This window comes from Pimephales promelas, chromosome 1 (genome assembly GCF_988280905.1).
Source record: "Pimephales promelas chromosome 1, fPimPro1.hap1.1, whole genome shotgun sequence".
NCBI lineage: Eukaryota > Metazoa > Chordata > Actinopteri > Cypriniformes > Leuciscidae > Pimephales > Pimephales promelas.
In genome coordinates, this window is record NC_142769.1 from 27,490,167 (window position 1) to 27,515,135 (window position 24,969).

The window sequence follows — 24,969 nt, forward strand, 5'->3', positions numbered from 1 at the left end:
AGAATACAACAAACACATTTCTTAATATTAAGCCTAAAATGTGTTTTAATATCACGATTAGTATCTCTGTATAAAATATATACTTGTATTTATACTCACTTTAGCACAATCAAATATACTTAAGTATATCAGCACTACTTCCTGATAACTAAAGTCAATTAGGTAGAAAATTAGTTCTATACCAATTCAGTATACCAAAAGAACAGTTTCAGAATATTTTATATGAAGACCATAAATATGTAAATGTATTTGCAGTATACTTAGCATAAAATAAATGTATTTCAAATACATGTAATAAATGTAAATGTAATAAATAAATGTATTGTAAATACATTTTGGTATATTTATTTTTCACTAGGGTCCCAAAAACTTTAAGATGTCTTGTTTTATTATTTATTTATATTGAATACATTGACCTTTATTTAATGGACAAACACTTCCACACCAAAATTGCATTTCTGGAAATTTCTATGAATTGTAATTCTGAAGTTTGAGAATTGCACTTTAACTACCGCTGTGCGATCAATTCAATTCTAATTTTAGTGCATGAACTAAAAGATGGCCAAATCTCAAGCAAGTATGGCATAGGAAAGCCAGACACAACACACACACACACACACACAGAGAGAGAGAGAGAGAGAGAGAGAGAGAGAGAGAGAGAGAGAGAGAGAGAGAGAGAGAGAGAGAGAGAGAGAGAGAGAGAGAGAGAGAGAGAGAGAGAGAGAGAGAGAGAGAGAGAGAGAGAGAGAGAGAGAGAGAGAGAGAGAGAGAGAGAGAGAGAGAGAGAGAGAGAGAGAGAGAGAGATAGACTCTTACTAGGCAGGACAGGGCTGTGTGTTACACAGGTGAGAACCAACCACAGGTCTGGTCTGAGGGTTGCAGAGCGAAGAGTTGACCTGCGTGTTTTGATCCTGCAGACAAAGGGCTTTCGTCGAGACCCGACCTGAGAAAGAGTTAGAAACAGATGGGATGGCGGATGAGTACAAACACTTTGCATCTACTCTCTTTGGATATGTTGTAGAGATCCATCTCAGATAAACAAATGCATCATCAGAGCAAACTTTTGAAAAGGTAAGCTTTGAGCACACTGTCCATGAATGGTCTTTCTGGGGATTATGGAAGCTCAGGATGAATGGCAGTACTGTAGTGTGGCTTCTGTTGAGGCAAACAAAGCTGGGCCTCTGTCAGTGTGAGAGGCCAGGAGGGGCTGCCCAGAGATCTGCTCTAAAGAAAAGCATGAATGAAACTGTGTGAGAGCGCAGATAGAGATCTGTGCTCTGGGCATGTCATAGTGCTGTCTGTCTGCCACCAACACTCAGAGAAAACTGACTGTGAATGGAGGAGCCACTACCACAGAGATGAGCCAATGAGATTGAGGGGTCTGAAGGGAAGGAGGGCCAGACTTTTGTCTTTCTGTCCTACTCACAAAGGTGTATTTTATGGACCTGGACAAACACACTCATACACTTCCTTTCTCAACAACACACAAGCACAAAAACTCTCCACTCTCTCACACTTGTGTCAACGAAACAAACATGCAAATTACATTTGGCACCGACTCACCACCAGCACAAGGCGCTGAGCAGTCAGAGCGCACCACAGACCAGGTGTAGTTGTGCTTCTTCTCTGGATGGGGTAAAGTATACTCCCATGATACACCAGGATTTTTACCCTGAAGAAGAATCTGTGGAGGAGAGATGATCATTGGTCAGTTATAATCCAGTGACAGGTTTCTGTCTATCCAAGTGCACACTACTGTTCACTGAGTTCAGTCATTTTCATAACATTTTCAACACTTAAATTATCGCTTCTGTCAAACTGAGATTGAACTTGTTTCTGAATGTCTTGTCAATGTCCTCGTATTTCAGCAAGGGAGAAGGTGCCAGAGTGTCTGGTGCTTTTTTGAGGCTATGGCTCCATTGGGACTGAGAGACGACACCACAGTGTTACTAGTGATGTTGCACTGGAGGGATGTTTAAATTAGATTGTCTATGTGTTTGAACTGAAGCTTGTCAGCTTGGAAAACGGCATAAGTGGACCGAACTGTGGGTTGGGTGAATCTGAATACTTTTTTTCATATAGTGGTGTACAATGAGACTTAACTTCCCAGGAAGATTTACATCAAAGTTAATGTTTCATTAGGCCTGTATGCTGCAGTTTGGTGGCTGTTCTTGGAGAAGATCTTACAGTCATTCATGTGAGAGACCACAGAGGAAGTTCAGCAGGTTTCTCGCTAAAGCTATGCCCAGGGCCAGTGACGACAGCCTGAGGATAACTCTAATGGAGTGGAAAAGTCCTCAGACAAGAAGAGGAGCTTTGTTTTTTTCTTTTACTTAGGCTTTGCCACATGGGGATTTTCCTCAGACTATTTGTAATAAAAAAAAATGCAATGACACTAAATTCACTGGAACTGGTAAACCACCAAATTATATGTAGAATGTACAAACAAAGCAGCTAAACAGGGTTTGAATACTAAGGGTCATTGCACTCACTGAAGTGTTACAGCAGTGTTTACACAAGCCAACAGTAATTGCAAGGCAGCCCAAATTTATCGTAAGTAAGAGTGAAAACTGAAGTAGTGGATTAGGCAGATGCCACCCAACCTCTAATTACTGTGGATTTGCCCTCGGTGAGTTACTGTTTTGAACAGGAAGAGTGTGGCAGGCTGCTGCTGATGTGGGAAGATTATCCTTAAGTCAGTCACAATAAACACATTAAGTACTCTTCCCCCAGCCTCAATGCTCTGCCAGATTAACAGGTTAGCTCAAACTATCAAATTTCTTTTTCAAGCCAAAATGGGGTTCAGTTTCGTGTCATGACTATGTTTTAGATTAAGGATAGAGAGGCATGAGCTTGTGTGCATTCATGTTTTTAGTTCAATGAGATGCAAAGACATGTAGTAGAGGGGCAAAGAGTCTATCAACAGAACATCAGAAGGCACTGTGTGAATCAAACAAAGGTGGTGTTTGAATGAGGATTTCCAGAGGAAGCGAAACAAGCATATTGAAAGACAGTGGCAAGTTAGCAAACTTTTTGGCTCACTTTCTTTCCGAGCATCCAGGCTGAATCTATTGTCCTGGAAGTGATCCATGAGGCCATGCACGCTAGGTCCAGATTTACAGTTGGCACTGAACACAGAGCAGCTATTCCAGCTATTCTCAGGAGGAGGTCTCTGATCCATCTGTGATCCGGCTAGCCATCTGACTATGGATGCAACACATGGAGAAACTCTACCTCTTCTGGTCCAGGGTCAAGACCCACATGAGTCTATTGCACTATGTCTGTGCTCTGATATAGGAAGTCTAGAATTTCAGTCTTAACATATGCAACATGAATCACAATTCTGATTATCAACTCAACATGCAAACATCATTCCCTATCCAAATACTGCTTACATGTGTCTTATATTGTCTTATATTGCAATATAAGCTAAATGGCAAGCTTCTGTCCCCATTCTCGCACTAGACATCCCCTTACTATCTTTCACCCTAGTCATTCTAAATAATGGGGCAATTAGAAAATCTGGGGCAATTACTGAACTCTGTTGAACAGGACCGCTAGGATAGGTTCATTATCAAGCACTCCCAGTATAGGGTTACTACACAAACATCCATCTGTGCCCTGGCTAGAAGTGTAGAAGTTTCTCCCATCATAAAGAAAAAAGAGTGGATGAAAGACTGATGAATGGGAGCATGGATAACATATCTAAAGATCCCGATATACTTCAAGAAAAATGAACAAAATCAGACCACAATTAGTTCAAGTTCGTTTGGAGTTTGTTTTTGAGTGTTTGAAACATGCTGAACCTTCCGGAAAAGATTGCTCCAGCTGCTAAACACCTTCAAACTACGGTTGGTGCATGGTGATTACGTAATAGGTATATGTGCTCTGGGGTTCCACCTTTTTTGATGTGGAAATCTTCTCTGGGGAATTTCTTCTGTTCAGTCTGGGTTTGCTACAAGGTATGCTTGCTACAGGAATGCTACAAGAATGTTAATACCTGAATGAAAATGAAACGGGTGTTTAAATCAGAAGTTTGAAGGGAACGTTTTGATATGTCTTGTCTAGTGCCTCTCAATCCACCTTGCTGAGCTGATTACAAATTCTGGAACCAAGTCAAGGTGTACATTCACATTTTTTAAAGTGAATTTTTCCTTGACATTCAATAAGGGTCTTGAAACTGAAGTAGAAGGGTAGACTGAGAGATCCAGTCACGCATAATTGACCAGCTGCTTCCCTCGAATCACAACTCCAAGCCTCTCTGATCTACTGAGTTGAATTGCAGAAATCTTAATCTTTTAATCTCTCTCTAACCTTCTCTTCTTTTTAAAATTACAGAGCATACTTAGAGAGATTAATGCCAACTCATCTGCAAATCAGACCTCTACTGCCACTGCCCACCCTGGGGAAAATGTAATGAACAGAGGGCATGTAGGATAAAGGGGAATGCTGCATGCACGTAACACACAGGTTTAGTACTGTGCAGATCAAAGGCCAGAAAATAAGATCAAAATGAAAGTGTATTAAGTGAAGCATGCTTAACTTTTATACAACTCACTTACTCAACAAAACCTGCTGTACTATCAAGACCAAATTTTCAACACTTTGAGGTGTTGGTTACAAAAGAAATGTGGACGTTTAATTGCAAACACTTAATGTATACTGTAAATAATGTATCAGCATTTGTTGTAGCTTGTAAGTGAACAACAGAAAGACATCCAACCATGTTCTGTGATGTAACATTTAGTGATGGTTACAACAAATATTTCAGAAGATATTCAGCAGAATTTTATTGTGTTGGTGTTACAGTGTTATTCTTTAGTCGTATGTTCCCTATTGAAAAAAAAAAACCTAAATAAATGCTGTATAAGTGCTGTTCATTATAAGTTCATCCTAACTAATGTAGTTAACTAATGAACCTTATTGTAAAGTGTTACCGGTATATCTTTGGTTGGACCTCAGCACTATTTCTGAATAACTAAAGTGCATCAGGTACAAAATTAGTAGTTCCAATTTAGTAGACTTTCAGTATATCAATTCAATATACCAAAAGTAAAAGTGCAGGGTATTTATATTACGTTAATAAATATGTAAATGTTTTTGTAGTATACTTGTAGTATTTCAAATACATTTTGGTATGCATTTTTCCCTAGGGTTGTCAAGGTCATAACTTAATTTTCTCTACATCTCGATATAACAAACGTCTTCTACACGAAATCTTACAAAGATCTCATTTAATTTTCCCTTAAACTCGATGTAAGCAAAGTTGTTTCCCCTTGTTTTACATAAAACTTGTTTCCTCACATTTTCTTCTTGGTGTGGAGGTAACAAAATCCATTTCTAATTGTAATGTATACAACTGTAATGTAATGCCGAGAACAAGCATAATATTACATATCCCACAGAACTGATCTATTACAGCAAGACACAATGGCAAAAAGGTTTAAATGATTCTTCTGAAATCAAATTATCACCCTTTCTCATCTGCACACATCTGAACCCGCACTCGTCAGCCATCATGTAAGAGGTGCCCATTAGCAAGAGCACACAGTGCAGCAAGTCCAAAGCTTAGTGCTATTCACAATGTCGCACCGTTTGATCTTGAATCTCCACATACTGAAGATGAAAGTCACAATGACCATGTCGGCTCTGGCCTGCAATTAATCCCAAACAGAGGCGTTAGTCTGCCCGTTTGACTCATTTGTGTGCCTTCTCTTCTGTCTCTCTCTATCTTTCCCTCATTTGTTTCTCGTCTCTCTTGCCCGCCCACTGTCCCTCAGCCTTGTTTTCATCTGACCGAATGGCCACAGTGCTCTTGCCAAGACCCTGTCATGGCTAATTCGCTAACAGGTGTCAGGCCAGGCAGGGATGGGGGTCACTTACTTCAAAGAGCAGGGTCTCATTAGTGGGGCCTGTGGCGTACAAGGTCTCAGGCCGGTTGAAAGAGCGCTGATAGTTGAACGTAGTGCCGGCGAACTGAAATCTGCCGGGCCAGTCCACCGTCCAATCCCCCGTCAGGTAGTACGTGCCACGCTTCAGACTGCGGACGGCCAGGTAGCTGGTAGAGATCTCCATCTCCTGCACCCTGATGCTCCTCGCTCCAGCAGGAACCATCACAATGGGGTAATACTCTGAAGAGAGAGAAAAAAGAGAAATAGCTTTGCCATGTCTGTTCACTTTCACAGTTTCTGCATTTTTTAGGCCCAAAGAAAATGGGCGTCTTTGAGCTGATGCATAATCATCTCCTTTAGTCAGAAGAGAATGAAAAGGTGCCAGACTGCAGAGCTCTTGCTGTGTAAAGTGCTCTAAAAAATGCATTGGCCTTTTCTGTTAAGCCTGAGGAGAGGAGCTCTAAAGTGGCTCACAGACTTGCCTACACTGGAATAAATGTATTTTATTTCATTTATTATCAACATATTTTATTTTATTCAAGGCCACTAGTTCTAAAACTATTTTGATCAAATCAGAACAATCAAGTACCACCTTATTACAGTCCTCCAAAATGAAGTCCCTTTACTGTCCCTTTCACACATACCACTACCATTCAAAAGTTTGGGGTCAGTAATATTTCATTTTTTTAACTAAAGAAATTAATACTTTTATTGAGTAATGATGCATTGAATTGATCAATAATGATAGTAAAGCCATTTATAATGTTTATTTCAAATACATTATGTTCTTATGAATGTTCTATTCATCAAAGAATCCTAAAAAATATGTATTATGGTACGTAGTATGTATACGGAGTAGTACGGAGCCAGGGAAATCACCAAAAAATACAAGACCTGCAAATCCGTGGCCATGTCTTTTTCCCTGTGTTATAACAAATTCAATGCAAATTCTTAAATTGTTTTCTTGGTTTGACATATCTTGCCAATGGAATAATAAACCATACCTATGAGATCATAATCCATGATGCACTCAGATTTGTAAACTGTACATTTAATTTATGAATTTGTGGGGATGGATTTCAAAGACTAAAGATATCAGAGCAGGGATTATAAACTCTTGAGTACAGTTAAACAATCCATGGAAACCGAGGGAACAGTTTAATCATTTTTGAGTCCCAATGTAAAAATGCAAGACTATTATACATGCATAAGGATGTATTTAAATTCCAGATACATTTTTATTTTTTATTTTTTTTTATTTTTTTGGTAGGGTCATGTTACGTATCCCCTCAGGTGAGAACCAATGCTTTAGACACTTTTCTATTATTTTATAATGATTTACTAATTGTTTCTGTCTCTTGAAGCCTGTTTCTCTTCCAAATATTGATTTGTCAGAGAAGGTCAGAAGATATGAAAGGAACACCCTCTAAAAGCACCTTACCATTGGCCCTGTGCTGAAGGATGTACTGGCCACTGTAGAACTTGCAGGTGGAGTTGTCACCTTTACACACCCCACAGGCATCTAGAGCGGCATTTGATCCCAACACCTGGTCACAGCCTACCGGCTACACAGGAAAAGTTTTTCAAATGAAATTAACAAACTGACATGCTCAGTTTAGCCCATTAGGCCTGTTGAACACAACAAAATGAAAACCAGTGAAAAATCAGTGTTAAATGTGATGCCAGAAATATGACTATTTCAGAAACCGCATCTCCTCACATACCTCACATATCCCATCGATGCACACGCCGCCTTTGTAATCAGAGCAAGACGTCCCATCTTTGACTTTGCTGGACATAGCGAAGAAAAAATCAAAGTCCTCAGCAATGCAGTACAGTTTGCAGATGTCCTCTTCTAAATAGGAGATGAATAGGGTCGTTAGATCTTATAGCTTCAGAGGGGTTTTATGTTAGATCTTTTTTAGCTGTCCACCGGTACCCTCAGCATGCTGCTATGAAGTTTCATGCATGAAGACATATGAAGCAATGATCTTATGAGCAATTTTTCATACAAAACGCAGGTGGACTTTTAAGCCAGAAAAATGAATGATTGCCATATATCACATTTTATAGGTCAAGTAGTTCGAGCTTGAGTATTGGATTGCTCAAACACAAATTGCTGCCTAAAAAAATTAAATAAATACAATAAAATCCCTTTAAAATGACGTCTGTCTGTGTAGTTGTATAGTCGCTACACAAAAGAGAGAACTTTGCTTTCCATCATGCATCTTTTATTCCAAGCAGACACAATGCCAATGTGTACTACTGTCTAGTGCTAATTACTGGGCATGTGTAAGCTGTGTATGGTTGGCCGTGAAACAACTTGAAGACTCGCCATGCTGTACAGAACATCCCCACAAAAACATATGTTACACTAAAATTTAAAACTCCGCTACAAATGGGCCCATAAAGCTGGAATGCAAGAGGGACGGCTCTATCCAACTCTCCAACTGAGAGAAAAATATGGACCTATCAGAGATACATCATTCTCTATCCACACTTCCCAGTCAGAAGAAACAGACCCAGGCTTGTTCAATACAGCAGCACATTATGAACTGTTTTGTCCTTCTATTGTGAACATATTAGATCATAATTCTTGCGCTTTTCCTTCAAAGTACATCACAACATTTAAATTCTGCAAAACCACGATGATGTTACGGGCTTAAAGGTGCAGCTGAAAGGGAAACCAAACAATAGTAAAATTAATGTCCCTAACAGTTAAGGCCAAGTGAAGCTTATCAACAGAAGACGAAGGTGTTTAATCCAATTTGATTGAACGCCAAAAGCCCAGTCAAACAGGGGTAAGTTTTCCTAACACCTGTACTAGTCACTGAAAATAAACCAAGGCCAGACATGATCTACTGATTAGAGAATAGAGCTCCAATTACCCCACTGACACCCCTGGATACACCAGGAGACACCTCAGCATCTCCTCTCTAGGCTTTCTCTTTAGTTTTAAGAAAACTGGTACCCAAATGTTCTTATCCTTTCCCCCTTTTCACTTCCAGCCCACTAACTCATAAGGAAGCCCAAAAACATAAACAGCCTCAATGGGTCCTTTTCAGGTACAAACCTGTCTACAGGGTTGATCAGTGCACTGCGCTCACAGAACGAGTAGCTACATGTTTCCAGTCCAAATCCATCCACTGCTCAGTCAAGACACAGTAGGTGAGATAAATCGTTTGGGCGGAATATGTTTGTCTGATGTAACGATCTCAACACATATTGTCCGAAACAAATGGGCATGATTGCTATTTTAAAAACACACATGTTCTAGCTGAGTCAGATATCAGAGGGTAGACTCTTAGAAGAGAAGGTTCTATATAGAACTGTAAAAGGTTCTATCAGCGCTATTTGGAACCCCTAAAAGGTTCTATACAGAACCCTTTTTAAGGGTTCAAGGGTTCCTGTTTTTTTTTTTTAACCAGGAAAAAAAGTTCTATTTGGAACCTTTTGGGTTCATTATCATTTGTTTTGTCCTTTTCGGATTAGATATTCCACATTATTGACAAACATCAAGACCCTAAAATGTATTTATGAATGCATGTGAATGATCACAAAATTCAAGATATGGGGGTTAGAAAATGTATATATTTATATAATTTTATGTAATTAATCAATATCACTCGAAGAGTGCCATTTCAGTTTTTCTTCTCCAAAAATCAGCATAATTAAAACGTGATATTAAGTTACTACAACAGTTTAATAAACAATAATTTAATTATTTAATAATTTAATAATTACAACTACAAAATGTTGCAGAATAATGTAATATATGAATGAATAATAGCATATAAAGAACCTTTGTGCCAAAAGGGTTGTTTCTTGTCATTATAGAACCTTTTTTAGCATAAAAGGTTCTTTTGGAGTTGACCCAGGAAGAGCTACAGGACTGTGCAAGCTTTTGGTTGATGAAAGCGATATATTCCATCTATATTTTGATCATCATTCTGAAACCAATATGCTTTGACTTTTTGTTAAAAATGTTTCTTTTTTATTAAATTTACACTCATTCAAGGTTGAAAAAAAATCATGAAGCCAGATTAATTAGACATTTTTAGAGCAGAGGCTGTGTTCTTTGTTTTGATATATTGCATGATCAGATATTCATATTCATTGCTGGCAACTTATACTAGTGGGAACAGAGTTAATGAGACATTTGCTTTTGTTCATAATTAATGCATTAAGGCCAAAATAGCTCCCAAATACCTTCCACTTTGGTGTATGGCTTCCATTTGTAGTACCATCCCCTAAAGGGTTTACTGTTGTACTCGGCGCACTGCTGAGCTCTGAAGTCCACTCCATTGGGCTGGCATGGATTGGTGTTACACAGCTGGTGCAGTCGACTGGGGCCTTGGCAGAACTTGCCGTTGTGCTGTGGGCTTGGGTGAAACAACCAGCAATTAGCACAAGTGAACATGGAAGCAGAAGGAGAGAAGAGAAGAGAAGAGAAGAGAAGAGAAGAGAAGAGAAGAGAAGAGAAGAGAAGAGAAGAGAAGAGAAGAGAAGAGAAGAAACAGATGTGCTTCAGCAAGAATTCAATATTTGCATGGAATGACAGCCATTCAGTTATTTTTTGGAAGAGGTTCTGGTGAGATAGATTTCATATGATGTGCATTAGCATCTGCACTAAGAGAATGCCTTTGTGTGTTATCGGTGAAGTGTCTGACTGAATTACATTCAAACTGACAGCTGTAAAAGATATAAAGTTTTTGGGATGCAATTCCATTCATGACTTGAACTTGCCTTTGTTTTCAACAGCAATGATTTTTGAATAATAAGCTTCAGCAGGAACAAGACCTGCAGATCTACTTATGAGTAAACGTGCTTCCCCATTGAAGTCAAATGGGAAAAGTGGTTGAAAATGTTGTTTTGGATGATGGTAACACTAATGTGCAAAAATTGTACTTTAGGGGTACAAGAGTTTGAGGAAGTACCCTAAAAGGATAACCTCACATCTTTTCTACCCCCCAAGGGTGCATTTTAGTACCTTAGACTAGTACTACAATGTACTATATGAACTTTTTTCTGGTGAACAATATCACTCTGCTGATCAAAAAAAAAAAAAAAAGCAAAAAACACCACATTATCATCTGCTTGACCCATTATGAATATGCATTCATTCAACAGTATTCCTTTCAAGCTTTTTTTTTTAAACTTTTTTAAACCTGTACTCAAGGCTGTATACCAGGTCAGCTCAGGCTGTGTTGCTGAGGAAGCTGGAGAATGGCGAAGAGAGGCAGCGTCCTCCCAATGCCACAGGAATGCCTCCGAGTGCCACATGAAGCAGACAGTCACCATCTTTCCCTAAGGGAAAAGCAGCCCAGCAGCTTCTGTAACTGAGGCTGTGACAGCGGAGGCATGCTTGCGGCATGGCTGCATGCTTCAGAGTGGAAGACTCTTGGGTACCCTCTTGTAGCCTAACCTCAAAGCAAAGGACTGTGTTCTTTTAGTCTCTGGCCTTTAGCTTTTTATTGCATGTTTACACTTGAGGTTAAGAAACCGCTCACAGAGAGAACAGATAAGTCGTGCTCTTAAAAAACAAATTACAGTGATCAAACACAGTAAGCATGGGGAAAACGCACACAGTGAGATAAATAAATAACTGTTGATCTCAAAACTGACAACATACTTCTATTGTCTAGACTAGAGCAGCCATTTTCAAACTGTGGGTCAACTTCTGGTGAGTTGAAGAGTTGGAATAAGTGGGTCAACTAGAATGGTGCTGCAGTGAAAACAAATATTACCTCTATTTTATATTATTCATGACTCGTTTGAATTGGTGTTTGGTTAAACGCCTGAAATAAGATCTGTGGTAAACAGATTTTTTTGTGCGTTTATGTGACCTTTATGTGAACTTTTAAAAACAATGTTGTGTTTATAGACCTTATGTGCTGAGAATCAAGCATGCAGCCATCTTTACAATTTTGTCCTTGAACTTCCATTTTTGCGGTAGCTCTGTATATTTATATGGCATAGCTGTCAAAGAGTAAATAGCTAGTTACGTGGATTTACATATTGTAGAGTTTAACAATGTTCTACATTTTTGTTAATTATATGCAGTACCATAGTTTCCCTGTAGGGACCGCTATATGAACTGGGTGACTGAGAAGAAAATAATGAGAGAAGAAGAATGTATATAGCTGATACCATAGACAGAGCGACCCCATTGATTTCAATGGAGAAGACTGAAGCCCGATTTTTGCACTTCCTGTCTGATGTCTGAGCATCTGCGCAGGCTCAGACTGAGCGTGATGACAGTCTGACAATTGTAAATCTTCTAGTAGCTGTGCCAAGCCAAAACGTTGTTGAAATATTTTGTCCCGTTGCTTTAATGGACTCTCTTCTACTACAATGGCGGCTCCTGCGAGGCTTCAACTTCCGGCTGATGGATTACCTCCTTGGCTGATACGCATGAGGTGATGATTGCTCCTTTTGAAGTAATAGTAAAATGATTGATTTTCTGACAAAAATAGTTTCAACTTTTCATAAGATTTATATTTATAAAAAAATGAATTCCCTTTGATTTTATTGAGATTTCTGATTTCTGTGTTAAGAGATTATTGATTGACGATCAGAAACACATGAAAATGAGTATTTTGAGGTGCAATTTATAAATCTGTGCGCTGAACAGATTTATTTGTGCGTAATAGTATGCTCGCGTGTACAATGTTATAATTAATAACATTAAGTTAACAGTTGTATAAACATGTGAGTTTGTTAACTCGTGAGTTTATTGAATGAAAAGCATATTTGAATTTTGAGAGATGTTGACTGTGAATTGTGTTTCGTGTAGATTATTTTATTTTTTGATTTTTGATTTTTTTGTTGCCTGATTCCATTCAGTGAAAAGATCAACTGTGAGCTATGGCGAGCCAGACCGCGAAGGGCCTACTGCATTGGAGAAGGGCCTACTGCATTCTACTGACGTTCAACCTGGACCAGTTTCCATCTGTTTGCATCGTGGGATTCATTTCAATTACAGCTAAGCGGTTACTTGATACACACCAGTGGAGATTTCTTTAAGACTGCAAGGGAAGCTCAACTTCCCCTAATGTCAAAAAATTAATGGTCAAATGAGTACTATTGTGTTAACATTTTATTAACTATCGTTCAGAATCGTTATCGTTCAGAATCAGCTAGCAGGTTGGCTGACTCGATCTCCTTCTCAAACAGTACATTACTGTAGCGTGTCACAGTGCATTTCCCTATGGCATTTTGCTCAGCAAGATAGCCCAGCAACATTGCTTAAAAAGTTGCCCTGTGTATCATCACCTTAAGACAGAACACAACGAGTGCAGCGCTAAAACGGGGCGGGGCTAGATAAGGTTTATATTTGTGCTCTTCAAATTTTGCTTACTAGAACTTTCTAGCTTGTAGATTTTAAATAAAGATCAAAAGATTTTGTTGGAAGCTTAGTGGTGTAAACGTACGACCATGGTGTAATTCATTTCTAGCTTTTTTACTTCTGGTGATTGTACTTAAAGGAGAACTCCAGCACAAAATGAACCTTTGGTCTTATAAATCATTAGTACCTAGTCGACTGTTCTCTGAGATTTGTTTTCATAATAATCGAATGTAAAGAGTTTTATCTCTAAAAACCGTAGTATATGGGGGCATTTAATAAGTAAAAAGAAATCAGTAGTTAATACCACAAACAAGGCTCAAAATAGCCCCACACTAACACAGTAACATAATGAGGGTCCCTACGTGCAAAATGAAGCATTGGGAACTTTGTAAGTGTACAGACCGTTTAATAAGAGGATATTTTATAAAGTTGTTCGACTTGTCGAGACTGTTTTCCAAAGATGGCTGCTGTCTGTATACACGAAGTGGACTGTTTCTACTTATTAAACGGTATAAAACGGTATTATTCGTTTTGCATTTAGGGACCCTCATTATGTTACTGTGTTAGTGTGGTGCTATTTTGAGCCATGTTAGTGGCATTAACTAGCGATTTCTTTTTACTTATTATATGCCCTCATATACTAGCGTTATAATCTAAACCGTTTTTAGAGATAAAACTCTTTGCATTCAATTATCATGAAAACAAATCTCAGAGAAAGGTTGACTAGGTACCAATGTTTTATTAGACCAAATGTTGATTTTGCGCCAGAGTTCTCCTTTAAGCAACAAAATATGTAAGAATCATAAGCTTTTGTTGGTCACAGAGCTCTTTTTTTTAATAATAACCCAAAAGCAATTGGGAAAATAATATTAACTTTTTGTTGAGGGAACCATGCTAACTTCCAGAAAGGAATACTAAAACATGTAGGCTTCAATTACTTTAATAATGTTTTCTTTTTTATTATGTTACTGATATGTTTTTAGTAAGTCTCAAGACTGAAAAAGTGTCTAAAAGATTCAGGAGAAGTCATGAGATCAATGATAGTCTAACAGTGCTGTCAGACGGCTGTTTGTGCATGTCTGCTTTTGTTTTTGGAGCAGGTTTTCAGGCTGATCCTATTAGAGCTTTAGCAACAGTGTACTATGGCTCCATATGGTAGAGAACTTATAACAACACACAGAGCAAAGAAAGAGATTGGGAGAAATGAGGCGGAAGAGAACGATAAGTGTAGGTTTTCTGATTAGACACTGAAACAACTGCACCCAAATTAATGTTGTGCTACATACTAAACTCCACACAAGTGTTGTTGGGAATATTATTCTTCCGTTCTTTCTGTTGACAAGACTTTGTAGCTGTTTTGCAACTGGGGAATGTTAAATCTATGAACAGCAGCACTGGATGCAAACAACGAAACAAGGTCACCCTGTCTGTCTGCTTGCCTGAATCCCCCCAAGCCCCCCCAACTAGACCCACATCCTTCTCTATCCCACTCTCTCAATACATCACCCATAACGAAGACCCCCATCTTTAATCAAATCCTCATTATGCCCACACTGTTTGCCATTAGGTATCCACTTTAAAGTCAAGTCATTAAAACAGAGCCCTCCACATATAAATAAACAATATCAAACAATGATGTGATGCAATTTAATCGTTTGTTTGTCAGAAGCTTTTTCCCGAAGTCCTGAGGGTGATCATACATGCGTCCTACTCTTTCAACTTTGGCCTCTGGTAATGGTGCATTAATGTTACCCATACCCTGATAGTTACCAATATTTCCAAACAAACTTTAAAAGGAAATCCCATCAACTATCTCCACTAGGCTGTTGTCAAAAGAGATATTTCTCAAACACGACTATCAAAGATGTATGAACCTGTAAATCTGGCTGCGGAGTATGGATACAGTCAAGGGAGTAAATCTATCAGATCATTTTTATTGATAAATGTTATTTGAATGAGATGACATCTCTTGCCGCTGGCTTCAACAGCTGTCTCTTGAGGACCTTATACTGAAGTGATAAGTACGGGGATTCCCCTTGAACCTCACCGCCACAAACAGAAGACATACCAACGCCTAATCTGCTGCAGGTGCTGTCTGAAAGCAGTAAGGGAAGATTATCCATCAAAATGCATCTTTTGAAACACTTAAAGGAAAGTGTTCTCAATCATTTCCGAGTGAAATGATACAGAAGTTCTGATTAACATGAACTCTGATTCTGATTTCCATAAGGAATGCAGGCAGATGTTTGTGGCATGCACCTCTATTATGTGTAAACAGCTGCTCGATGAGAAGTCAGAGTGAAAAGCTGCAATATCCCCTTATTTTTGTTACCATTAACCATGAAGAGGGTCACACTGATAGCAAAAACGGAAAAAATGGAGGCTAATACCTCCCCAAAATCTCAGATTATAGTGCAAATTCTGCCTTAAAAGCAAACCCATCTAACAGATTCAATTCAACCTAAATCTCTCTTAGTGGATCAGATGCCATTGGACTAATACAGATCAGATCAGAATCAGGAACAAAAAAAGAAAACATTCACACAAAAGGCACTTTAATGTCAGCCCACAAGTAAAATTAATTTAATCAAAAATTGTGGGGTAACAAAAAATAGAAAGGTTTCTACACAGCATCTATATCTGAATTTCAACAAAATAGGGTGGGAAATGCCTAATCTTTTCCAAAAGTAATCATTTTGCAACATCTCTAAATGGTGTGCATTTATGTGAAGGATCTTTAAATCAAAACCAGGATTCTAGCTAAGCACATTGTGTGAGATCACAATGCGTAATATAGATCATATGTACCCAATCTAATATTTGAATATACTCCTTGGGTATTTGCAGGGTTCTCCACCTCACTTCACATCACTTTGAATAGTTTCTTTCTTGCTTCCTTTACTGGAACTGTTCATGTCAGACATGTTGGTCTGGCTGTCTATGGCATTATAAGTATTTCCTATTCCAACAGAAATATGTTAAGATGCTCTAGACAGCCAAATGTTGACGAAGCACAATCGCATGTTCCATCAGCTTGACCAAACCACCTGCGGTCTATTGAAACCCAATCTCAAATAAACCTGCCACCACATTCAGAGAGGAAGAACCTGAACCTAAATACATAAAAAAACTACATCTTCCATTTGACAGACACTCACATCCTTAAACATATGTTGTTTGTTTGAATGTCTTCTGTTTTCATTCTTTCTGGTCATGCAATCGTTACATATTGAAATTTTCTGTGTCCTCTGTACAAACACTGACCTTGTGCATTCAATAGAGGGCATAGCCTATGGTGAATCCTGACCACACTTAATCTAAGATTACGCTGAGTGTCAAAGTTCGGGGGATAATCTACGTATGAGTCGCAGTGGGTCAGTTGTTCAGGAAGCACACATGTGCTTCCACCATTCAGAGCTAATCTACCATGGCAGCCTAATTATGAAAAAGTGTCATTCACTTCACTGCAGTGCCCATTTTATTTAACATAAATAACCTGCCATAGCACAGTGTTAGAAAATCTCATTTTGCAATCAAATGTCATGTTTATCTGGATTCGCTCTCTAACACAAACACAAACTGAATTTACCAGACGAAGGCTTCTATGCCGAAACGCGTCGGAGTGTTTTAATAGTGTTGATTATGACCAAGCCATAGAAATAAAGGCTTTTTAACTTTTCTAAAGAGTGTGCCTTGGATGTTCCTGAATCTGTGTGTTGTTGGTTACCTGGGGCTGTTGCAGGATCTCTCTCGGTACATGACACCTCCACCACATGTACGTGAACAGTCGGACCACTCGGACCAGCCCGACCACTGGCCATGTACTGCTCTAGGACCGTGATCACTAAATTTCACACACTGTCCTCTCCGGCACCACTGCATAATGGGAAAGAAAAGGAAAGACCATCTCACATTCATCAGTAACATATGAAAACCTGTTTCTTCCTCAGATTTAAACATTTTTTTGAACGTTTATTATAAAAAAGTGCTTAAATTTAACAAGGCCACAAACCAAACTGATCTCTTTCATGTCAAAGAGAAGGTATTTGAGCGGATTTGAAGTAAAGTAGGGAGTGTATCTGCTGAGGAGATCTTGAGACTGCTGGTTTGGGATGAAGCCCAGAGTTACACCTGGAGAGCAGGACTCGGCCCAGCCAAGCCACACAGTCCCACACATCAGCACCTCTCACCCTCATCCCCATCAACCAGTGGAAAGACACGCAGAACTAACCGTCCTTATGGAACATTTACACAAAGCAGAGAACAATACCGCAGGTGTGCATGAAGAAAGATCCCGAAAGAGAACGGTCAGTCCATATTCATCCTTAATGGTGGTTCAGTGAGTTCCCAAAGAGAAAGGGTGAACAGACAAGCATTCACTCACCATGTCTGGTCCGCAGATGGTACCCTCGGCAGCAGGCATGAACTTGGTCTCACACCGGTGTCCTGTTCTGTGGCACCATAATGATTTACAGATGTCCTGGTGGGCACAAACACACAGAAAGCACAGTCAAAGACGAGCCTGCACCCGCTGGGAACCCTTCAACCTCTCTGGCTTTCACCTCGCCACGCCGACCTCTTGTTTCTACAGCAACGGCCAATCAACTTTCTCAACAAATAAAAAAGCCTGTCAAAATCAATCACTGTGCTGCCCAAAAGAAACATGCTATTATCATTGCATTTTGTTTCTTCCCACAATACAACGATAATAATGGGTGATGGGGGGTTGGGAGAGCGGCCACTGCTGGCTGACGGCCCGATTGCATCTGGCAGGCAGTGAGATAGACGTGGTTTACAAAAGCTCGCTACACTGGACTCTGGATCACCGGGTAGCTAACACCACTAGCTCCCACGGCTAAATACATCTTTACGACTTTGTGACAAGGATGGGATGGCTTGAGGGGACAGAAAACAAAAACATTGGGGTTTTATCTCCACAATCGTTCTTAATTAGGATGTACAGCTGCCTTCCATCAAGGTCGACGTTCAAGACTCTTTTCAGGGCACGTACGAGGTCTTCGAAGAGCACAAAAGCAAAAGGGATCTCTCAAAAAGGAAGTCCATAGCATGAGAGCTAATCCCACAGATAGACTCTCGCAATGTTCATTTCCCAAGCATAACTATTTGCATATCAATGTGTGTGTTAGACGCTAAAAGCTACTGCGGATGCCAAAGGGGGCCCTGTCCATCTTTGTTGAACCTTTGTACATGGACTGTGAATGAAGACTTAGAGTAGATTGTGAGGCAATTGGTTTCCTCTCAGAAGTTCCTTTTCTTTCCAAAGCTCAGATATGTGTTTGTGTTGACTATTATGTCTCTACACACAAACATTACAGGTTGAAGCACATTTAAATATCCGAGACCCTAAATTAACTTAATCTCTGTAAATTCTAATGTGGCATTGTGTTTTGTCAAAAGGATTGATTGAAGCTGAATTGTTTAACAAGTCATTTGACATTTCCAACATGAGTTCAAACAAGTTTAGTATAAAAATGTAATCCAACACAGAAATAGAAGCATTTTAGCATATTTTAACTAAATAGCTATGGGTTACCTTTACAAAGTCCAGGCTGCACTGTTTGGCCTTCATGCCAAACTGCCATTTGCACTGTATATCTGCATTGTACAGCTGACCAGGAAGCTGCTCAGGGTATTTGTATTGGCTTATCTGCTTGGGCTCATCCACTAGACATGAAGCCTGAGCTGTACTGTGAACACAAATGCATACAAAGAAACATGAGCATAGAAACAGGCATTTAAAAAAATTATGTGTACAAGTAAAATATTAAATATAAAATTGATCAAAATCTATTATTAATATATATATATATATATATATATATATATACTGTATATATATATATATATATATTTATATATACTGTATATATATATATATATATATATATATATATATATACATTTTATGATAGTTGATAGTGAATATAATGATATGTAAAGTGAAAGTTTACCCTAAAAATCGGTTCAGGTATTGCCGACTACAGGCAGACCATGAGAAAACACCATTATTCCCTGCCAATGTGGGAGACATTATGTTCCCCTCAGTCTTCCGGCAGGGATTCCCCTCTCCGTCATGGATCATTCCAAAACTGGGGTAAAAAAAATAAAAGGACAGAGCAAATGAGGGAGAGATGGAGATTGTGAGTTTTACCCAGTGAGACTATTAATGTACAACCTCAGGACAGAAACCACTCCCTAAGTCAGGTGGGAAATTACCTCTATAACTAAAAGCTTTTTCATCCCACAAACCTCTTAAAAAATCTCTGTATTCTACTGAATATAACAATTCATGTGATTCACACTCACACATTGACATGCTTACTTTCATCAGCCCTGTGAGAATCAGACCAATTAATGCATCAAAATAAACATATGCACTAGTCACGAAATTCAGACATGAACAGTGTTGTACGATATGCCATGTGTATATAAATGACCACTCCCCAATAAATGAGTGATTAATGACTGTTGGCCGGTGAAGATTTTGCCCCAAACACCATGCACGTTGGAGGCGTGTGTCCATTTAATTTGACCAAAATGTTTGAACCACTGAGAATAACAAATCCCACAACATGTTATCAGCTTGGTGGTTCTCCGGGAGAGATTTTGTTCCAGTTTATGTTGAGAATGCGCCAAAGGACTCAAAATACGGCTGTCATAAAAACAAAGTCTCAGACGTACAACATAAACTTCCCCTTATCACAGTGGCAACCAGCAAACATAAAAAATGCTTGCATGTTGCACAGCATATGGTTTCCAAAATTGAAATTATGTGGGACTTGAAAGAATGAATGAACGTACTTATGTCCTGACTCGTGGGCGATGGTGAAGGCGAGGCCCAGTCCTGTGTCTTCATTAATCGTGCAGCTACGATATTTGCTACACATCCCACTTATTGGAGCAAAACCTGCAGAAAGAAAGAAACAGCAAAACATGGGTGGAAGAATATATTTATATGAATGATGAATAGGAACATGAATCAAATTGATTGTTTACAGAAGAGGTCTGGTTGAAAACCTTGATACATGATTTAAACTCCGGTGCGAAATGAACCTTTGGTCTAATAACACATTGTTGCAGTACCTTGTCAACCGTTCTCTGAGATTTGTTTTCATGATAATCAAATATAAAGAGTTTTATCTCTAAAAACTGTTTAGCTTATAATGCTACTTTATAGGGCATAGAGTAATGAAAAATAAAAATCGCTAATAGCCCCACACTAACACAGTAACATGAGGGTCCCTACATGAAAAACGAAGCATTGAGAACTTTGTACTGTAAGTGTACAGACAGTTTAAAAAGAAGATATTTTATAAAGACAGTCCACTTCACGTATACAGGCAGAGTCGATCGGAATTACGTTTGTGAAATCTAATTACATGGAAATGCATGAATTATATTTTTTTAAGTCTGCACTGTCTGGGGAAAAGGAGGGCAGGAGGTTTTTTGGTCATTCATGCAGATCAATGAGCAAGACTTACAGCTGGCGAGGAAAACTAAAATCACGCAATAGTTGCTCTATATATATAAAAAATAATTGCACCGATTTAAAACATAACTTGTCTAGTGTACTTACTCAGTGGATAACTGTCCATCTGGTCCCACCGCTATGGGTCGCTGCCTCAAATTTATTTTCGGGACATGGAAAAAAGTTGCAAGTACAGCCAGGCTTATCAGACTGGAAAAATCTTCAGACGGCATTGACCACCGGCAGCTCTCTCTCTCTCGTAGCCCTTTCACGGAGCTCCTGCAGCTCTTCATCTATATATTCTAGCTCGAAAAGATAAGACCGTCCCGTCTATCAAACATAAACGATTCGTCGGGTTGAATAATCCGCCACCTTTTTAGTGTGTATCTTGTGGAAGCACTCTTTTTAAAATTTGTATTTATTTATTATTTTCTCTGTTGCGTTCACTGCTTCTCTTAAGAGCTCAGTTCTTTCTTCCGAACACAAGGACCATTTGAGATTATAAGTCACAGTTCAGCTCACTTGGCATGGCGTTCGTGGTTCGACTGGTCGAGACTGTTTTTCAAAGATGGCTCCTGTCTGTAACACTTACAAAGTTCTCAATGCTTCTGTTTGCATGTAGGGACCCTCATTATGCTACTGTGTTAGTGTGGGGCTATTTTGAGCCTTGTTAGTGGTATTAACTAGCGAATCTTATTTTTCAATACTCTATGCACTATATACTAGCGTTATAACTTAAGCTAAACAGTTTTTAAAGATAAAACTCTTTATATGAAAACAAATCTCAGAGAACGGTTGACTAGGTACCAATGTGTTATTAGACCAAAGGTTCATTTTACGCCAGAGTTGTCCTTAAAGTATCACTAAACACACCACAATATATTCAAAACTATAGAATTTGAAACAAGATCCCATTACACATAAACACACTTTCAGACTATTTATCTGACTGCATGATCTAAGAAAAAGCATTGGTTTGAGTTTCACATCATACAAAGGCAATTTTAAAAGCAGTCCTCTCCCCTTTGCCATACATTTGCAGTGCATACTTGTGGTTTGGAGCATCAGAGCTACATTTGGCTGATGCCTCTGTAGCAAAAAACTCTTTCTTGGAGTCAATCAGGTGAAGTTCTCTGCCTGAGGGCAGACTAGGACACATATCACCAACCACAAGCTCTTTATAACCTTGGCATTGTGTAATTCAGCCTCCTGCAACTCGATTAGCCTCTGACATCACAACACATGACCCATTTCTGCTGCTGGATGGTGAACGTCAAGTGCCTTACCCAAGGTGTCACACGGTTCATTCTTCCATGAGCAGATGTCCAGCCCGGTCAACAGTATTGCATGGTCGTGCCGCTTGCCATTTTTACCTATCAGGCCTGATTGCCACTGGCAGAAGCTGTTGAGGGATTGGTCTGCGTGGTGGTTGATAGACAGGCCCAGCTGACAGCAGTGAAACCGAGAGAGATGAAGTGTTCAGAAAGGTGGTGAGAGAGAGATGAGAGAGTAATGAATGATCAGACATCTGTCATGTATGAAAGAAATGGAAAAAAGACTAGGATTCTTAAAAGAAGAGATAATACACATCAAATTTACCTAGAGAGTAAATTAGCTAAAGTGACTGTGTTTCCTAAACTATTTAGCACAAAAGCAAATTAAATAATATTTTGTATCCATTATTTGTAATAATGCTAAGAAATGCACAAATAACTTTTGTAAGCATTTTCAGTGAAAAAAAAACATACAAATAACTTTTAAACACTAAAAGAACTTTGTTTAGTTAATGATCTGTAATACTGGGGCTTTATTAATGCTGTTCATTGATTCAAGTAATTGTTTTGACATTTGGGTCTAAAGTGTTTTAATTCTACAATATATGTTGTAAAAACATCTGAGTTGAATTTTCTTATTGGAAGTTGAGGTACTCTGTTATGTCTTAGAAAACCAGCTAACCACACCCTTGCCTACAGAGAGATGCGTCTCAGGTGCACGCCTGATGACTTTGATCAGATCAATCTTTGCAGCGAATAAAAAACACAGTGACCAGTTATTGTGATTGTCAAAAAAATTACGTTTTAGTGAATAAAAACAAGCAGCTTGACAAAAAAGACAAAAAACTGATTAAAAACTCTTAAGAGTCAGTACTTTTAGGTAATACATGTATACATGTATGTATGTATCTTACCGGATCTTTCTCAAGTAGGAGGAGACTGACCACAACAATGTTGATGTCATTTCCAATTGTTCCATCTTTGAAAAGACTGGAGACCTTTTTGGCACAACAACACTTTGCATATTACTATAGGAAAAAGTAAATGTTCACTGAACATGCAATACCAAAGTGTTTTCTCAATAACAATACTGCTTACAGCTCGCTCACCATGTTCATGACAGTAAGGACATAAGTAGTGACGTTGTCTCTTCCATGTTTATCTAGCATCTTCCTGTCTGCCACCACCAGAGTTTCCACGTTCAGGCCACCCTCTTTGCTCGATGTAATCTCAGAGCGTTTCACCCGGCTTTGCTGCTCAAACTCATCAGGCATGAAAAAATGATCCTCTTTCGGAGGCTTGGGAGTATCTGTAGTTAGGATGAGGTGGAGAGATAGAAGTATGGAAACTCATGAAAAAGAGTGAGAGAAACTGGAAATTGCCTCAGATAACTGATTTTCCTGTTTCCAAGCTTGGAGCCAGAGAGGCGACAACAGACCAGGAAATGCACAGTCATTAACTTCACATGCTGTTTCCAAGCTTTTACTCAATTCCATACAACAGATGATAATAATGACACAGTAGTTCTCTTACAAGAGTACTCTCGTGTTGCGTAAGCTAGCTTCCCGAGAATACTGAAGCCAAAAATTATCATTATAATTTGTATTCATTTAAAATGCATTTGCTGCAGCAAGCAGACCTAGGTGAGGCAGCTCTGCGGCAAATGCTGCCACCTATCGAGGGACGCAAGCACCAATTCACGTCCCGTGCGAATGGGTGTGGCTGATGCCTATATAAGCCAGAGCTCAATAGTATGCTTGATTTTCAAGCCTTCGCATCGCTGGGTCTAGGAGAAGAAGCCTGCGCCATCAATCAGCCTTTTCAGCGAGACGAGGTCTCTGAGGAAGCCGGACGTCTTCTCACCACTTTCAGTCGCCGTTCCTGTTCCTATCCAGCGCCCATATCCTTTCTTATGCTCGGTGTGTGTTTGCCGGCATGACCTTTCCTGATTCTAGGAAGATCCGTGGCTATGGTGACTGGAGATGTGTATTGTACAGCCAACGAGCCAGTTGCACAAACCGCTTGTCTGTACCCAATCACAATTTTCACGGCAACCCAGATAAATCTCAAAAAGAGAATTATGTCTGTTTATCCGGCTCTCGCCAATGGTGTTTTAAATGTAGGAAATGTGCCCACGTCACGTGTTCATGCAGTCTGAGATCACGGAAACCTTCATGCACTGGCATAACGCCTCCTTGTATGGGTTCAGCGCAACCTTCTCTATCTGAACGTGGGTCCAGGCTGTCTAGAGACAACGTTCTTCCAGGGGAATGGTATCTCCACCCTCAGACAGTTCATCTGTTGTGGGACACCTTTAACACAGCGGAAGTCGACCTCTTAGTGTCTCAAGACAACACTTAGTGTCCAATTTGTTTCAAAAAACAAGGACGCGCTTGCCCATCACTGGCCTAGCCGCCCTCTCTATGCTTTCCCGCCGATCATGCTCTTACCACAGGTAATCAAGTGTATCAGGAAGAACGATTCCTCTGTGCTTCTAGTAGCTCCGTTCTGGCTGAACCAAGTTTGGTTTCGCTGATGCAGCTTCAGAGCTTGGCTCCGAGGCCTGTCCCATTCAGGAGAGATCTCCTCTCACAGGCCGGGGGTACGATTTGGCACCCACAACCCGAGCCCAAGGCTCTGCATCAACGGGTACCCATCAGTCTCCCCGACGGGGTGTTAAACAAGATTATGCAAGCTCCTAGATGGCTTTATGCTTCCAAGTGGTCAGTGTTCTCAAGTTGGTGCTCAGCTTGCAACATGGATCCACAAGATTGTGGGGTATCGGGGGTTCTCTCCTTCCTACAGGAACTCTTGGATAAGGGTAGATCCCCATCCATGCTCAAGGTATACAGTATGTAGCGGATATTGCTGCGTTTGTCAAACATTCACACGCCCAGTCACTGGGTAGGAACGACCTTGTAGTCCGCTTCCTCAGAGGAGCTAGTAGGATGAACTGTCCTTGTCCCC

General features: G+C 39.6%; 1 protein-coding gene across 2 annotated transcripts in view; it reads right to left on the minus strand.

Moving 5' to 3' along the window:
• Nucleotides 1-24,969, minus strand: part of adamts18 (ADAM metallopeptidase with thrombospondin type 1 motif, 18) — a 59,003-nt gene that overhangs the window by 12,330 nt on the left and 21,704 nt on the right. For both annotated transcript variants that reach the window (XM_039693488.2, XM_039693489.2), the window contains 14 exons: nucleotides 23,112-23,311; nucleotides 22,917-23,000; nucleotides 22,015-22,174; nucleotides 20,062-20,167; nucleotides 19,212-19,349; nucleotides 18,794-18,947; nucleotides 17,624-17,719; nucleotides 16,967-17,115; nucleotides 10,101-10,273; nucleotides 7,616-7,746; nucleotides 7,333-7,456; nucleotides 5,884-6,131; nucleotides 1,564-1,684; nucleotides 817-943 (listed from right to left, as the gene is read on the minus strand). In XM_039693488.2, coding sequence (XP_039549422.2) covers nucleotides 817-943; nucleotides 1,564-1,684; nucleotides 5,884-6,131; nucleotides 7,333-7,456; nucleotides 7,616-7,746; nucleotides 10,101-10,273; nucleotides 16,967-17,115; nucleotides 17,624-17,719; nucleotides 18,794-18,947; nucleotides 19,212-19,349; nucleotides 20,062-20,167; nucleotides 22,015-22,174; nucleotides 22,917-23,000; nucleotides 23,112-23,311 — 2,011 coding nt within the window. The remainder of the gene's footprint in view (nucleotides 1-816; nucleotides 944-1,563; nucleotides 1,685-5,883; nucleotides 6,132-7,332; nucleotides 7,457-7,615; nucleotides 7,747-10,100; nucleotides 10,274-16,966; nucleotides 17,116-17,623; nucleotides 17,720-18,793; nucleotides 18,948-19,211; nucleotides 19,350-20,061; nucleotides 20,168-22,014; nucleotides 22,175-22,916; nucleotides 23,001-23,111; nucleotides 23,312-24,969) is intronic.